Source organism: Lampris incognitus, chromosome 11 (genome assembly GCF_029633865.1).
Source record: "Lampris incognitus isolate fLamInc1 chromosome 11, fLamInc1.hap2, whole genome shotgun sequence".
NCBI lineage: Eukaryota > Metazoa > Chordata > Actinopteri > Lampriformes > Lampridae > Lampris > Lampris incognitus.
In genome coordinates, this window is record NC_079221.1 from 46,348,066 (window position 1) to 46,364,665 (window position 16,600).

The 16,600-nt window shown below is 50.4% G+C and overlaps 1 protein-coding gene across 2 annotated transcripts; it reads right to left on the reverse strand.

Annotated features, from left to right (window-relative positions):
• Positions 1–10,121: 10,121 nt before the first annotated feature.
• vgll3 (vestigial-like family member 3) lies at positions 10,122–13,092 on the reverse strand. Of its 2 annotated transcripts, none has more exons than XM_056290022.1 (4): positions 12,563–13,092; positions 11,551–11,926; positions 10,932–11,450; positions 10,122–10,705 (listed from the first exon to the last, which is right to left on the reverse strand). In XM_056290022.1, exons 1-4 carry the CDS (start codon positions 12,719–12,721, stop codon positions 10,665–10,667), a joined length of 1,095 nt encoding a protein of 364 aa, XP_056145997.1. In that variant the 5' UTR covers positions 12,722–13,092; the 3' UTR covers positions 10,122–10,664. The 2 variants fall into 2 exon arrangements, with proteins under 2 accessions (XP_056145997.1, XP_056145996.1); XM_056290021.1 differs by having other exon boundaries at positions 11,551–11,929.
• Between the last annotated feature and the right edge of the window lie 3,508 nt (positions 13,093–16,600).

Below are 16,600 nucleotides of genomic sequence, written 5' to 3' on the forward strand. Positions count from 1 at the left end.
GACTAGATGTTGTGATATGAGACTAGATGTGGTGATATAAGACTAGATGTTGTTGATATGAGACTAGATGTTGTGATATGAGACTAGATGTGGTGATATGAAACTAGATGTTGTTGATATGAGACTAGATGTTGTGATATGAGACTAGATGTGGTGATATAAGACTAGATGTTGTTGATATGAGACTAGATGTGGTGATATAAGACTAGATGTTGTTGATATGAGACTAGATGTGGTGATATGGTGATAGAACTTGTCCTTCCCTGGTCTTAAATGCTGCATTACAGTAAATTCAGACCATTTTCTGAACCTATTCCACTGTTTTATCTGAGTGAAATGAAGAATGGTTGTCTGTGCCTGCTTGCTCATCATAGCCACATTACTAAGGATCATTTATCTACGTTTTACTGTGTGTAAATATCTCATGGAAGCGCTGATATGGAGGTTTTGAGTCAGAAATCCTGATATTTGATTCTGCTAACACCACCAGCCCTTCTCCATAGTCTCTCAGTGTCTAGAATTCATCCGAACAATCTGTGGAAATGAATATCAACGTGTTGTCTGAAGATGTCTCTTTAAAACTCCACCGCTTGGCCCGGGGTTCCTTTCCCTCCACAGAAACACATGTTCTCCACTTCCTGCTCAGGAAAACTCAGATGACACTTGAAACAAGAAACCAGCCGACCAACCTGACGAGGAGGACCAGACACTCCCAGCATGCTTCATTAGGTACCTCTGTTGACACGAGAAGGGCGCTGAAAGCTGAGCCTTTCACTAATACCCCTAATACCCCTAATACCCCCAATCCTTACATGAGCAGGGCAAATTAGTTCTAATTAAGCCTGTTATTTGCAGGAGGGAGGCAGACACGTGAATGTGAGGAAAGGGAGCACGCGGAAGGAGGGGGAGGATTCAGTGGAGATCTACGAAGGGATGGAGCAGAGGAAAAGATGGGAGTCCAGAAGAGGTTATGATTACCATGCCTCTCCTCTCTTTTCCTCTCCTCTCCTCTCTCCTCTCCTCTCCTCTCCTCTTCTCCCCTCTCCTCTCCTCTCTTCTCCTCTCCTCTCTTCTCCTCTCCTCTCCTCTCTTCTCTTCTCCTCTCCTCTCTTCTCTTCTCTTCTCCTCTCCTCCCCTCTCCTCTCTTCTCCTCTCCTCTCCTCTCCTCTCCTCTCCTCTCCTCTCCTCTCCTCTCCTCTCTTCTCCTCTCCTCTCCTCTCCTCTCCTCTTCCACTTACCTTTCCTCATTTCTCTTCACCTTTTCTCTTTTCGTCTCTTCTCTTCTTGCTTTCCCTCGTGCCTCCTGCTCCTCTACCCAGTTTCATCCTCTGTTCTCCAGCCATCTTGGTCCTGATGTCTTTATTTACGTAGCTTCACATTCAGACAGCTGGCATTGTGTTGGTAATTGTTAGACTAATCATCCGCTCAATTACTCTGGAATGTGGTACTGGGCTGGGGACAGGGGCCCTGTTATGACAGATCATCCCTCTCTCTCTCTCTCTCTCTCTCTCTCCCCCCCTCTCTCTCTCTCTCTCTCTCATTTTCCTTTGCGTTTGTTCTCTCTATCTTCTCTCCATCTTGGGCTGTCTCTTCCATCTACCACACTGTTTTCTGCCTTTCACGCAACCTTTTCCTTCTCATCTCTTCTACTTGTTTCCGTCTCAGCCCTCCACTTTATTCAGCCTCATAATCTGTCGCGCTTTATTGCCGCAATAAGAGACCCAATGTTGATGGAGCAAGATACACGTTAATAAATAACAGCGTGATGAGCAAAGTTTTAATGAAGAAACAATTCAATTACATTTCATGTTCATCGATTCAATTTAGTCGAACCCTCCCCATGAATAAATACAAAGTCTTGTCTGTATATATGGAGGTGGAGATGGGCTCTACAGTTTGAGCTCATCGCTCTTTCTCGCTTTCCCAGCTTCACTTTGTCTCTGGCAGGTCCTGCTGTGTGAAGCCGCAGCAGGACAGTGATCACCACACGGCTCAAGCTACCTTTAGCGCTGCATGTAGGGCAACCCTGTCCTCAGCGGGCTGTGAGAGATGAGATGACGGCTGGCTGTATGAAGGGGATGATGATGATGATGATGATGAAGGCAGAGGGCTCTGCTGGTGTAGGTCTGCTCTAACAGACTGGAGAACCTGTCAGGCTTGTCATGGCACTATGCCACTGCTATAGAACGAGTCGTTTTTCTGAAATCTGAACTACAGGGATAAATGTAAGGTCCTGGGTTGTAGACCATGACATTTAACTGAAATGTATTTGAGCCGGTGTGACCCCAGAGATAAAGGGGGAAAGCAGACGAATCACAGAGAGCTCATGCAAGATTTTTGTTTCAATCAGTTTGTGTGATCCCGCTGTGGTTAATGTAACGCCTGGTCTTCAAGACAAGGCACAATGTTACAGTGTTACAATTTCATTTAGCAGACACCTTTATCCAAAGCCACGTACATCTGAGGATTAATACAACACAAGCAAGGATCTAGTCAGCCAGATAGCATCTGGATGTGGGCCACTTCAGGCAATGATGTGGCACTGATGGCCTTCTTCTGGCCCTGACAAAATGGATGTGAGCCTGAAGTGGCCCACATGTATATAACAGCAAATATGGTCCAAATACGCCAAATCAAATGTGGGCCTTTTTTTTGGCAAAGATGCGTTGCTCTCGGCAACATGTCATCTGGATGTGACCCTGAAGTGGCCCGTGTGGTAAATGGCGAATATGGCCCAAATATCCCGAAACAAATATGGGCCACCTTTGGCAAATATGTGGCGCATATGGCTTTGCTGTGGCTTGGTTTTGGCCCTGATCTGGCAAACAGGAGCGGACCGCCCAAGTGCCATCATTCCACGCAGTATGTGGGCCGGATGAAAGAAAGATGAAAGACAGGTGTGGGACGGGTCCAGGCCACAGCAATGTTGCGATTTGGGTAGGGGACAACAATGCAAGTAAGTGTAAAAAACAAAAACAAGGTTCAAGTCCGATAGGACATAGGTGTCAACAGGCAGTGCACAAAAGCAATGCATATGGTGCATAGGAGCGATTTTTATTAATATCATCAGGGGTGCAGGTGTTCGTGAAAGAGCTAGGTCTTTAGCTTCCTTTCACACTGACCAAAAAAACCCCGCTACATCCACCTTGTTAGCGGGTTTTTTGGCCAGTGTGAAAGGGGTATTATTAAAGATGGAGAGGGGGGCATCCGGGTAGCGTAGCAGTCTTTTCCATTGCCTTCCAACATGGGGACTTTCTGTTCCAATCCCCGTGTTGCCTCCGACTTGGTCGGGCGTCCCTCCAGACACAGCTGGCCGCGGCTGCGGGTGGGAAGCCGGATGTGGGTATGTGACCTGGTCGCTGCACTAGCACCTCCTCTGGTCGGTCGGCGCACCTGTTCAGAGGGGAGGGGGAACTGGGGGGAACAGCGTGATCCTCCCACGTGCTACATCCCCCTGGCGAAACTCCTCACTGTCAGGTGAAAAGAAGTGGCTGGCAATTCCACATGTATTGGAGGAGGCATGTGGTAGTCTGCAGCCCTCACTGGCTCGGCAGAGGGGGTGGAGCAGCGACCCGGATGGCTTGGAAGAGTGGGGTAATTGGCCAGGTACAATTGGGGAGTAAAAGGGGGGAAAATGTGGAGAGGGTCTCAGCAGATTGAATGGAGTTTGGTAACTTGTTCCACCATCGGGGAACTACAAAACAGAAGAGTCTGGCTAGTGACTTAGGGCCCCATTGTGACGAAAGTGCCTGGCTCCTTTCATTGGCAGAGCGTAGTGAGCGGGGCTGAGTGTAGACCTGAATGAGGGAGTTCAGGTAGGTGCTGTTTTGTAGGCAAGCATCCAGGTTTTGAATTTATGTGAGCAGCTACTGGGAGCCAGTGGAGGGATATGAACAGCAGATTGACATGTACTGTTTTGGTTTGGTAGAAAACCAGATCCGCTGCCACATTCTGGATCATTTGCAAAGGTTTGAAAGTGCATGCAGGGAGACCTGCATACAGGAGTTGCCGTAGTCAATGCATGATATTACAAGAGCCTCTACCAGGAGTTGTGGTGCATGCTCAGACAGGTAGGATCTAATTTTCCTGATGTTGTACAGGGCAAATTGGCATGACCAAGCAATAGAGGCCATGTGAATGTTAAAGGTTAGTTGGTCATCAATCATTACACCCGGTTTTTGTACAGATTTTTGTGGGCATGAGTTGGGTTGATCCGATCTGGATATTGATCTGTTATTGTAAGGATAAGCAAGGCATGACGATATCCGTGCCGAGACTGTGAGATCATCTGGTGCGTATGATAAGAAGAGCTGGGTATCCTCAGCATAACAATGGTATAAGAAACCACGGGAGCGGATGATTGCACTAAGTGAGGTGGTGTATATTGAAAAGAAAAGGGGATCGAGCAGTGACCCTTGAGGTACCCCTGTTGGTAAACTGTGCAGTTTGGACACTTCTCCCCTCAAAGTTACTCTTAAAGAACTCATTGAGAGGTAGGACATGAACCAGTTCAGGGCAGATCCTGAGATACCAAGCTCAGTGAGTGTGGAGAGGAGGATTTGGCGGTTAATTGTGTCAATGGAAGCTGACAGATCTAGCAGCAATAAAGCTGAGGACTGACCAGCCGCTGTAGCCAAACACAATGATTCCATTACTGACATGAATGCAGTCTCGGTAGTGTGACCCCACTTAAAGCCAGACTGATTTGGATCATACAGATTGTTCTCAAAAAGGACTTTGGAGACTTGGTTAAAGACTGTGCGCTCAAGCATTTTTGATTGAAAGGGCAGGAGTGATACCGGTCTGTAGTTTTCAACCTGGGCGGGGTTGAGTGTAGGTTTTATGAGCAGCAGGGTGACCCAACCTTGCTTAAATGCAGTGGGGAACACACCCGTTGTAAGCAAAGCGTTGATGATGTGTGACTACAGGATTATGTGTGGGGGAAATGGTCTGTAGGAGGTTGGATGGTATCGGGTCCAGCGGACAGGTAGTGGGATGAGAGTCCAGCAGAAGCTTGGAGACTTTCTCCCTGGTCAGGAGGGAGAATGAGGTGAGTGAGGCACTGTTAGCTGACAGCGGCAGACAGAGATGACCAGGCTCAGACAACTGGTTACTGATGGCAGAAACGTTGTCAGTAAAGTATGACGCGAACATGTCAGGAGTGAGCAGAGTGGAGGTCAGAGTAGGAGGCAGCTTGAGGAGTGAGAATATTTTTTGAGCATCAGTGGCGCCCCAGATTTTGTTCTGATAGTAAGTGTTCTTAGCTGTTTTTAAGCTGGAGGAGAGTCGTGCTAGGGGACACTGATAAGCACTGAGGTCACTGGACTCTGGTTTTATGCCATTTTCTCTCTGCCGTTCGGAGCCCTGCCCTTTGCTCTCTGATGACCTCAGTGAGCCATGGACTAGGACGGGTGTTACGAGCAGGTTTTGGATGCTAGAGGGCCGAGATTGTTAAGAGAGGAAGCTAGTGAGGAACAGAGTGTGTCTGTAGCCTCGTTGACAGGAAGGGAAGAAGACATGAAAGCCAAGGCCTCATGGGAAATCTGGGTCGGTGTAAGGTGACTGGATGTTTCAGTGGAAGGAGACCCTTTGTGGAGGAATGTGAGGATATTCCAGTAAGGAGGCCGTGAATTGAATAAAGAAGTGGTCCGATGACAGTGACCAACGTAGAGGGGTGATGGTCAGGTTTGCTGTGGGGCAGTTCCAAGTCACAATCAGATCAAGAGTATTGCCTGCTTTCTGTGTGGGAGGGGTGGGGACCTGTCTGAGGTCATAGGAGGACAGACGAGACAGGAAGTCAGTTGCTTGGGGTTTGTCGGTATTAATATTCATGTCTCCCATGACAAATGTGGTGTGTCATCATCAGGAATGGCTGAGAGTAGCATGTCTAGCTTGACTAGATATGACAGTTATTTGATTTCTTATCACTGTTCTAGTGTTTGAGAATCTTATCCCATGTACTGGTGTGTCCGTGTTAGAGGTGCCGACCTTAAGTGATAACAGGGAGGACGATGGCTTAATTTTGCTACAGTGACCATGAAGTATTTGTATTTGAGGAAATGAAGGGATTTAACGTATATTCCGCATGTTAACTCTTCTTGCCTCCTTTTTACTCTTTTAATTTCCTTCCTTCCTCTCATCTCATCTGCTCTCTTCTCTCCTCTCGTCTCCTTATTGTCTCCTCTCTTCTCCTCTCTCCTCCTTTCCTCTCATCTCATCTGCTCTCTTCTCTCCTCTCGTCTCCTTATTGTCTCCTCTCTTCTCCTCTCTCCTCCTCTCCTCTCCTCTCTTCTCCTCTCTGTCCACAGCCTGGTTCCTTTCCTCATTCTCTTTGTAATCAATCTTTCCTTTGCTCCCCCTGAGCAAACGAGTGCCTAGTCATAATTATAAGAAATTAAATTGAAAAGGTTCTGGGCTTGGTTGAGAAGGAGATGAAAATAGGCTTTACATGGTGCAGCAGCTTCGTAAGAGGTTCTTGGACTTCAAACAGGGCTCTCATGTTAGAGGACCATGTGTATTCTGAAAAAAAATAAAAATGAAAAGCTATCATGCCCTCATATTCCAGCCATTGTCAAAGTAAATGTATTTCTCCGTCACCAAGGTAAAATAAATCTGGACACAAAAGAGCCAATCAGGGAAAGCAGGGAAGAGCTTACAGGGGAACGTCGTGGCCCAGCCAGAGTTACTGAAGATGATCGTCACAGTTCTGCTCAGCTTGGTCTCTTTAGCTTCCATCTTATTTGTGTGTGTATATTAGTTTAATCTCCCACATGTGGTGACATTATGGATAACCATCATATGCTAAGCCGATGAGTTTGCATCCAGCAGTCACCGGGCACACAACCACAATATTTCATAAAACCTTGTGTTGCTATTCAGTCATTCATAATTCATTCCTCTGTTATTTGTCATTTCCAACCCTGTGCGCTCGTCTGTGATTTAGTGTCTGCTCAGCTCGTCGCTGGGCCTTCCTGCGGTGGAAGTGCCTGTGGTATGTCCCCCAGGCTGCCGGTGGGACTCCTGTTAGCGTGTAAGCGCATCGCATGTTAATATGAGGGCTACATGCTAATGTTAATGAAGCGGTGGTCTACAGCGGCTCTGGAGCTTGACGGTGTCCCTGCAGCTGGAGCGGCAAGAGGACGGGCGATGGAAGTCTGTCTCTCCCATGTGAAGAACCCCCACCTGTCTCCTCTGCTGGAGGGCTCCTGTGTCTCGCTCTATCTGTTTCTATCTCTTACTTTTACTCCCTCTCTTCTCTGGTTCGTATTTGTTCTTTTTCCATGTCTCTCACTCGGATTTTTAAGTTGCGACGCGCCTCATGAACTCGACTTCCAACTCACTTATAGACTCACAATTCATCTCAAGTTTAGCTGTACCATCACCTCCATTTTTACTTTTATTTTATTTTACTGTTTTTTGGGGTGGAGGGGGGTGCATGCGGGGGGTGAAACTCCTCCAAAAATATTTATGAGTGCGGTTGAACATGTAAGCTGTTGTGAGACATTAAAGATTTTGCATTTCTTCAACCATCTTTACAATCGTCATCGGTAAGAAAACTGGTCAAATCTTATTTTTTCAGCACCTCCACCACTAGTCTCTCTCAGCCTCTCCCTCGTATTCTATCGCTCGGTATTGCCCAGTGCAGTTTTAGTCAAGGTAGGAGTTCACAGAAACACCGTCGACATAGACGCAAATAGGTTCTCTGTCACCTCAATGTGCTCAAACAAATCAGTATTGTGAGAAAAGTTCATGTCTTTATGTTAGCTTGATTTTCTGGGTTGTTATTTAGCTAAAAGCATGATTCAGATGAGCTAGCTTTAGCTCTGATGAACTGGTGCAACATCCATTTGACAATGTCCATGTTAAGAGTCCAGTCAGAATATCCATCCACCCATCCACCCATCCATTATCCAAGCCGCTTATCCCAACCGGGGTCGCGGGGACGCTGGAGCCTATCCCAGCAGTCATTGGGCGGCAGGCGGGGAGACACCCCGGACAGGCCACCAGTCCATCACAAGGCCGACACACACACCTAGGGACAATTTAGTATGGCAGATCCACCTGACCTACATGTCTCTGGACTGTGGGAGGAAACCCACACAGACACGGGGAGAACATGCAAACTCCACACAGAGGACGACCCCCAAGGTTGGACTACCCCGGGGCTCGAACCCAGGACCTTCTTGCTGTGAGGCGACCACGCTAACCACTGCGCCGCCACGCTTGTTTCTTATATCCCACACCTCTCTCTTATCTCCTTCCTGTTTTTGTCCGTGCCCTGGTTAACTCGACCACTGAACTAGCATGCCTCATAGCTTCTTCAACACTAGTCATGGCTTTGCAGCAATGCATCCACTACAACAAGCCATGGTTGTAGAGAGAGCGGCAGACTTAGATGTCGCTGGTGACCGACTACTTCTGTCAGCCTGACAGTCAATCAGGCAAAGCACAGGGCAGCACAATACGACACACTTGCAAGGGCCTCAGTAACCCAGTTTAAGTCCCAGGTGCCAAGTGTTCAGGCAGTGAACACCCAGCTTTTTGTATAGAGTCAAGTGAGATGGGCAAATGTACGGGGGGGCTCGACCGCCTGACCGGCTGCTTGCTGAAGTCGAGGTGCCCATGTTCATCACGCACTGTAGGTGCACATCTCTACATACAAAAGCAGAGACACACACACACAGTAGTACTGCCCCTGACATCAGCGTGACCCTGAAATAGTAAACCCTGCAATTATTCCTAAGCTTAATGTAATTTTTGTTTTTTTACACAGTTGCCCACTGTAAGCTCTCCTCGTGTCCTCCGAGTAAACAAGCACAGACCTGCACATGACCTCACCTTTCCAATCTGTCTGCCTTGCAGTCTGCCTCCCCTCCCGAGTCTGGCACACGTGTGTGGACTCCGCAGGCTCACAGGTTGTCAAGCAAGACAGCTCTTAAAGTGTGTACTTGTGGGTATTCGTGGTTGTTTTTGGGGGGTTTCGGAATCAGTAAGTTTGTCCACCGTCTGTCTTTGTCCATCTTGCTGGCACACAGCACCGCTATGCAGGCCTCAACTCAGACATTTGAAAACGTGTGTGTGTGTGTGTGTGTGTGTGTGTGTGTGTGTGTGTGTGTGTGTGTGTGTGTGTGTGTGTGTGTGTGTGTGTGTGTGTGTGTGTGTGTGTGTTGCCTGTCTGTCTTTAGTGAGCTTCCTGTCCAGACAGGAAATGCATTCCTGTGAGTGTGCGTGTATATGTTGTTGTTGTTGTGTGTGCGTGTGTGTGTGTGCGTGTGTGTGTGTGTGTGTGTGTGTCTGTGTGTGTGTGTGGAGACAGACAAGCAACACACATGTCATGGTATCTTACAATAACTGTCTGGAATGTACCCCTCGGACCCCTGCCACTGCAGTGCAGCTTCCAGCCCCTGTCAGGCCCATATTGTAAGGGGCAGATAAAGACCTTGTTTGCCAGACGCCATTTGGGGCGAGGAGAAACTTGATGAGTGCTCATATTGCGACCGACCCACTTGTTTCGGGTCGTTTTATTGGTGATGGAGTCCTGAAAGAGACTGGTAGCCAACTTCTGCAGTTTGCTTGCCTGTGCGACACTGGAAGGCTAACCTGCACTACCGCCGTTACGCCACCGGTCAAAGCACTTTGCCAATCTTTGTTCTTCCCCCCTCTGTTTTTCTCCCCCAATTGTACTTGGCCAATTACCCCACTCTTCCGAGGTGTCCCGGTCGCTGCTCCACCCCCTCTGCTGACCCGGGGAGGGCTGCAGACTACCACATGCCTCCTCCCATACATGTGGAGTCACCAGCCGCTTCTTTTCACCTGACAGCGAGGAGTTTCACCAGGGGGACGTAGCGCGTGGGAGGATCACGCTAATTCCCCCAGTTGCCGCCCCCTGAACAGGCGCCCCGAACATCCAGAGGAGGCGCTAGTGCAGCAACCAGGACACATACCCGCATCCGGCCTCCCACCCGCAGACACGGCCAACTGTGTCTGTAGGGACGCCCGACCAAACAGGAGGTAACGCGGGGATTCGAACCGGCGAGCCGCGTGTTGGCAGGCAACGGAATAGAGTAGTGTAGAGTAAAATAATGCATCTTGTTACCAAGAATCACTTTTTGTGTTGAACTTGTTTTTTATTATGTACAGGTACTTGTATTTACACTATACACGACCACATTAAGACATGTTCACCCAGAGGCAGAAGAAGCAATGGCAGAATTTCGGCAACAAGTAACAGGACAAAGCTAGCCAACAACAAATTCACACAACAACAACAACAAAAACTGTATACAAAATTATTCACGGCATGACCATCTTCTCGTACAAAACAGTGTGTGGAAAACCTCAAAAAACCAGGTCCCTGAAACAGAACCACGCGTCCCGCGTTACACGAGAAGTAAGAACGCAGGTCCAAGACTTACTGTACACAGTAAGCGGCCTCCTCGCGCCGCCCGCCACGAGGCCTCGATCTGCAGCAAGAGCATCACACTCGCCTCCTACGGTCTCCCCGAGCGCTCCTGAGTCAAGTGGTCAGTGCTACAATCTGCTACAGGATCCGGAAACATCCATTGTCTGTACAGTGCGGGAGGTTTTATCCGGAGACTTCTCCAGGAATTCCGTCACAGTGATAGATAGCCGCGCAAGTGATAACCGCTCCCTGGCTCGGCGTGTCAGAACCAGCCCGAGGCCTTGACTTTCTCCGGATCCACAGCTACAGTGAAAGAAGCAAATAAGGGTTATGCGGTGTTGCACAGTGTTATCTGTTACAGGAGTTACACATGACATTCAGAAGAAAAGTGATGCCGGTGTTGATTTTCCAGCACATTTCGGCTCCCTGTGCATCTGTTGCGTCGGCTTTGTGCCGGGGTTCTGTGTATGTGATACAAATCAGCATCTTTACATGTTGCCAAAGTCAAAGGCTCGTTATCGACCTCTACCTGAGTCGTAGACTTCCGGTGCCGATGTTGGCCAGGCAGCGGAGGAGGTGCTGGGGTCTATCGCCGCCTTTTTCCCCTCACCGTGGCTGCGTGGGCTGAGGACCGGCTGGCTGTGGCTCCTGACTCCAGGCAGCAGCAGAGAGCTGAACCTGGGGTCCAGGGCTGGGCTGTGGGCTGGGTAGGAGTGGATCACAGTGTGGGGGTGTCGGGCATGTACGTGTGTGTGGGGGTGAGAATAGACGTCGTGAATGTGGGTGTAGCCTCCCGTGCTTTGGGGGCTGAGACTGTAGGTCCAAGTGTCGGGGAGGGGTGCTGGAGGTTGAAGGCCGGCCTGGGAGATGGGGTGCCCTGCCCACAGGGCTCCATCAGCAGAATGGAAGGGCACGGGACTGGGAGAGAAGTCCGGACGAATGGAGACAGAAACAGAGGGGAGACAGGGACTGGCCTGGGATGGGTAGGCACTGTTCCAAGCCGGGGAGGAAAGGGAGCTGCACTGGCCCTCGGGGGGAGGGGCGCCATCTAAAAACACAACGTTCAGACACACAGACAGGAACTTTATGATCATCGAAGCGAGTCGATTCCAGTTATCACCAAAACATGTCCAGTTTCCCCCTCTCACCTTTCCATAAGCCGCTGGCAGCCGAAGCCGGTGACTGGGTGACCCTAATGGGTTTGGTCTCCCCGCTGAAGATGCCGGGTTGGCTGAGAGCCCGGGAAAAGTGCTCATCCACCACATCCCCGATGTCGCCTTGGAAATACGTAAACAGGACACAGCGGGAGCTCAGGTACTCCGCCTCCGCTGGCTGGCTGCCGTCCTTACTGGTTAAATCTGAGGCGGGTCCACCACCAGACCCAGTCGCCGGTGCCCCCGAGGTCCGCGGGAGGTCCTGTTCCCTGGGCAGCATCCCCCCTCGCTGCTGCCGACTGCCCCCTGGGCAATGCTGCTGCTGCTGCTGCTCCACGCACTCCTGCATCTTACTGCACCCACCGGGCTTCTTCTGGAGACGGAGATGAGGGCAGAACAAGGAAAGGAGAGTTAGGGATGCAGAACGACTGACCCACCTGTTGCTTTGACCACACATCCACACAACCAGACGTCAGCACTGTCAGAAGTGCGGTGCCTCTAAATGTGATTTTCAATAAGGTGGAGAAATCTCACGTTGGGACATCACGCTGTAGTAGTACCACATTTAGCCCGTGATGTGTGAGACTAGGCAGCCTGTGAGGCTTTTCTCTCTCCAGCCCACACGGAAAGCGCTGGAACCACATTCCAACGAATCCTAACGCTCAGCGGCCTGCAGGAGAACGGCCCCGCCGCATTCCGGGCTGGCTGACGGACCGCCATTACATCACCTTGTCGACTAAGGGGCCGACGGTCTGTGTCATTAAGCGTGACCCGAGGTGAACACGAGGTGTCGGCCAGAAATCTTGTCATTCAAATGAGTTTCCCCCCCCCCCCCCCCGCGCGCGTCGGGACGGAGTTTGGACGCCGGCGAGGAGCGCGGCGGCGCAGTGCGCAGAGGGGAGTTTTGGCTGGAGTGACGCGCCGGACGGAGAGCTCTGCCATGGTGGAACAGATGCTGTGTTGAGCTTTACCTCTGCAGGAAACGTGTGTGTGTGTGAGCGCTCACCTGCTGCTGGTGCTGCTGGTGCTGCTGGTGGTGGTGGTGGTGCAGCGGCGGCTGCTGGTGGCGATAGCACGCCGCTTTGTACGCCGCCGCTGCGGCCACTTGCGAGGCGGGGATATAGTGCGCTCCATAACTTTGGTACATCACATCAAGGCAACTCATGGCGACGGGCGGAGGGCGAGAGGTTTCGTGGAGAAAGACGCGAGCCGTTTTCTAAAACGAGGAGAGAAAAAAAAAATCACACGCAACAAAACCCCGCTCTCCTTAAACGCCCGAGCACCTCCGTGGCACCACTTGTACCTCCATATATGCCGAGGCGCACACAATAGCCACGCAGTCCGGTGAAAACAAAGTTTTGCATGAAGACAATGCGCTCCCGCTGCGCCCTTCCACCACCTGCGGCCCCTTATCCAAACGCGGCGACGGGAGCGCGGGGGCACTTGCCTCCCAACTCAAGTTTGAGACGACTTTAGCAAGGCCGCTCATTGGCTGAACCTTACTTTCCTGTTTTTTTGGGGGGGGGGGGTTAGACAGGAGTTGGGTTTGGTGAGGGCTGGGGCTGCTTTATGTACGCCCACATGAGAAGGAAAAAAAAAAGTCTCGATCGATGACGGCCCGTCGACACTCATTTGGGTGGCGCAGCCTGCCGAACGTGTTTTTCCGGAGTTGAAAGAAGGAACCGAGATCCTGATTCAAACCCGCCGTGGTCCGAAACGTCCCGCATGGCGCTGTTGAGTATCACTCCATAGCGCACGCTGGGGAACTGGTCGTGCGCGTGAGGCTGTCTTCTCAATACTGACGGACCGTACTTTGGGGGACACTGTGAGTCCTCTTATACTAATGAATGTGTCACACGAAAGCCCCGGATGCCAGGACGTTTGAAAAATGAAAAGATTTGCCCAGCACACACGGCCCGGTCACTATAGTTCAACTATCGTTTTCTTACAGCTTCCTAACAGACGCCTCCAGCGTGCCGGGCCCCCTGCTGCCACCTGCTGGCCAAACTGACAGGCTGCGCCCAGCTCGCGCTATCGGGGAGCAGGAACTCCACAAATAAAGGTTCGTTTCCATGTTTCATCCGCGAAATCGTGACACTTGACACGTCGTAGTAGACTGGGCTTCTGCCCAGCTGGTTGCGCATGTAGGCCCATCGTCTCAAACCAGTTGCCAAGTCTAGTCCTGGAAACGAGTCCTAGTACAAAATGGCATTTCATATCCAGTTTTGCTTGGTGGATGGCCGGGCGAAGCAGGATTTTCCAACGTCAAAGAGGGACAATAACCGTATTCACCCTCACCCTCAGGCACAAGACGCAATTTGAAGTGGAAGGTTAGTAAAGAGCCTTGGAATCCAGACCGGTTGAATAAACACGCCGTGGCCCCAAAATGCGTTAGACTCCAGTGCTTTGTGAAAACCAGGCCTTCGTTTTCTGGATTAGGAACATGTGAATTGTGTCACCAGGTCAAATCAGGTGACTGCTGTCCCACTAAAGAGCAAGTGCCTCGGGAAGGATCCTGTAAGCAGACATTACCGAAATTACAGACCCGAGGCGAAGACAGCAGTTAATGACGCGTTTTATTTTATTAAAATCTGCATCACAGAAAATTAAAACTCTTAAGACGGGACGTCTTCGGCTCCACCACCACCACCCATCATCATTATCATCATCATCTAAAGTCTGTCTGGGCAGAAGACTGACTTGGATGTTTGGTAGGTAAAACGCCTTCAGAGATGGCAACCCCTGCAAGGGGCTTGTTGAGCTCATCGCCACGCTTCGCTGCTGCAGAGTGGCTGTGCCACGGGGCTATACGATGTTTATTACTGTCCCGGCTGGCCCGAGCAGCCGGCTCTAGAATCTCCACACAGACCCAGCTCTACACAGACCCAGTCCAAGACAGCTGCAGGGTAACCAGCAGCACCAGCACGCCCAGCATAGTCGCCCTCCTGCAGAGGCCTGTGGATGCGGCCCACGGGAAAGGCAGTACCTGCTCAGCAGGGCCGACTAACAGCAACTCTTCCTCCAGTCCCGGCAACCTTCGTCCCACGTCCAACCTTTGTCCACGTGTCTGAGGAGACACGTGAAAGGAAAAAAAAATCATCTTTCCACCAGTTGATTGAAACATGCAGCCCAACGTGTTCAATTATATATTTTGCTTCTATTTCACCATTCGAGATACAGTCACATTACGGTCCTGCAGAGACCGCATCGTTGAGGAGTAAAACACCCAAGTCCAGCAATAAAGTGCAATGCTGGACCATAGCAATTCTGGTAACGACGAGCTAAATTAAATATTAAGCCAAACTCATCAGGCAGTTTTTTCTCTTCCACGCTCGGTAACGCCTCCCACTGAGCTGCTTTTATTAGAGGCGACGGATGAACCGGTGGCGCCTTTTCCCCTCCTCTTTAATGGCTCCTCTGCTGCGTGGTTGTCCCCTCCCCAATAACACAACTCGCCCTGCTGGACTTACAGAGGTCCTCGGTGACCCAGCCCCCCCCCACATCGGGACCGGAGCAGGTTCTCAGCGCTGCAGGACATGTGTTTTACTGTCTGGTAAGTCGGTGCAGAAACCGGAGGCCGCTGCCGCGCCACCGGCTTCATCATCCACCCTCGGAGACACCCATGTGTCTCTCACATTCATTCATTCATCGTAGTGTCAAATTATCACACACACACACACACACACAGTCATGTTGTCGTGCACTCAAGTCCGCACAAAATACTCCCTGCGTGCGCACACACTCATCATTAATTTCTCACATAAATACAGTACATACATACACATTAACAGTCAAAGGTCATCTTTGTTGTAAAAAATGAAAGTCCCAACCAGAACCAGAATCAGAAACGCTGTCATTTCATGCACTTGTGCACATGAAATGGGAAGAAACAGCAGTGCAAGACAACACAGCAGTGCAACACAAAGACAGCAACACACACCAACACATAGACCTGAGCTGAATGGATAAACCACTGTCCAGGAGAACGAACGCCAGCCAGGATGACTGCCGGAGCTAGCAGCTAGCTTAGCCTGCCCCGCTTCCGCCTGGGGTCACACCGCCTTCGGTGTTTCCTCTTCGGGCACAGCTCCAGGCAAGGGCCGTGGTCCCTGGGCCCACAGGAGGCTGCAGACCAAGCTCCCTACCTTAGGCGACCCAATGCCCGCTCTCCCAGCCGTCAAACGGAGACGCGGACAAAGACTGGACGGTACTGGACGGCGAGGCCACCGCAAACGTGAAGTCGCGCCGCCATCTTCCCACACCGGAAGCGGAAGGCAGTTCTGTTAGTTTACGACGGCTACATTTTGATTCAGCAGTAGAATTGTTGATATTGGAAATGTCCGTAAAACATTAAAGGTAAAACAACCTTGAGTTTTATATTACTGTAAACTACTAATAAGACACGTTAGCCCCTAGCTAACGGGTCTGACCCTTTAGCCGAGCGGTTAGCGATGTCGCCTTGTGGTGTAGTACATCAGGTATCGAATCCCGCACCGGGCAAGAAAATAACCAGTTACACTACAATAGGTTATTAAGATTGCAAAAAAAAACTTATTTATATGTTCCGGACAACTTATTATATATTTAAAATCTATGTATTTTACGTGTGTGTGTGTGTGTTCACGGGGCCTGCAGAAAGTCTGCCCCCTGCTGGGAGTGTTCCGCATGTTATTCCCGTGACACCTCTGACACGCTGCGTTGGTTTGTCCGCCTTCCGTCGCATCATAAGTTCAATACGTTTATGACGTAGAAACACGTTCATTCTCTTCTCTGTTACCAGGGGCCGGTTAATTCTGCTAAATGTTGATGGGACCCCTCCCCCTGGCATCCTTTGACAGAACGATGTCGTGTGATGTATAGTAAAGGCGCCAAAAAAAACCGGAGCCAAAAGAAACCCGGATCGTGGCACAGGAAGAAACTGTGATGCGGCAGCTGGTTTTATTTAGAGCAAATCATCAATCATCCAAACCCGCTCCGGGGTCCCGGCGGGAACGACCCCTCGTTCTGTCTTTCCCGCCGTCTTCTGCCTCAACCTCAGACGTGC

Bases quoted from the DNA above. Each gene is read 5' to 3' on its own strand.
- vgll3 (XM_056290021.1), bottom strand. From the start codon at position 12,721: ATGAGTTGCCTTGATGTGATGTACCAAAGTTATGGAGCGCACTATATC. The intron at 11,930-12,562 runs GTGAGCGCTCAC...CTCCGTCTCCAG, and splicing joins ACCAGCAGCACCAGCAGCAG to AAGAAGCCCGGTGGGTGCAG. The intron at 10,706-10,931 runs GTAGAGGTCGAT...CTTTCACTGTAG, and splicing joins ACCGGAAGTCTACGACTCAG to CTGTGGATCCGGAGAAAGTC.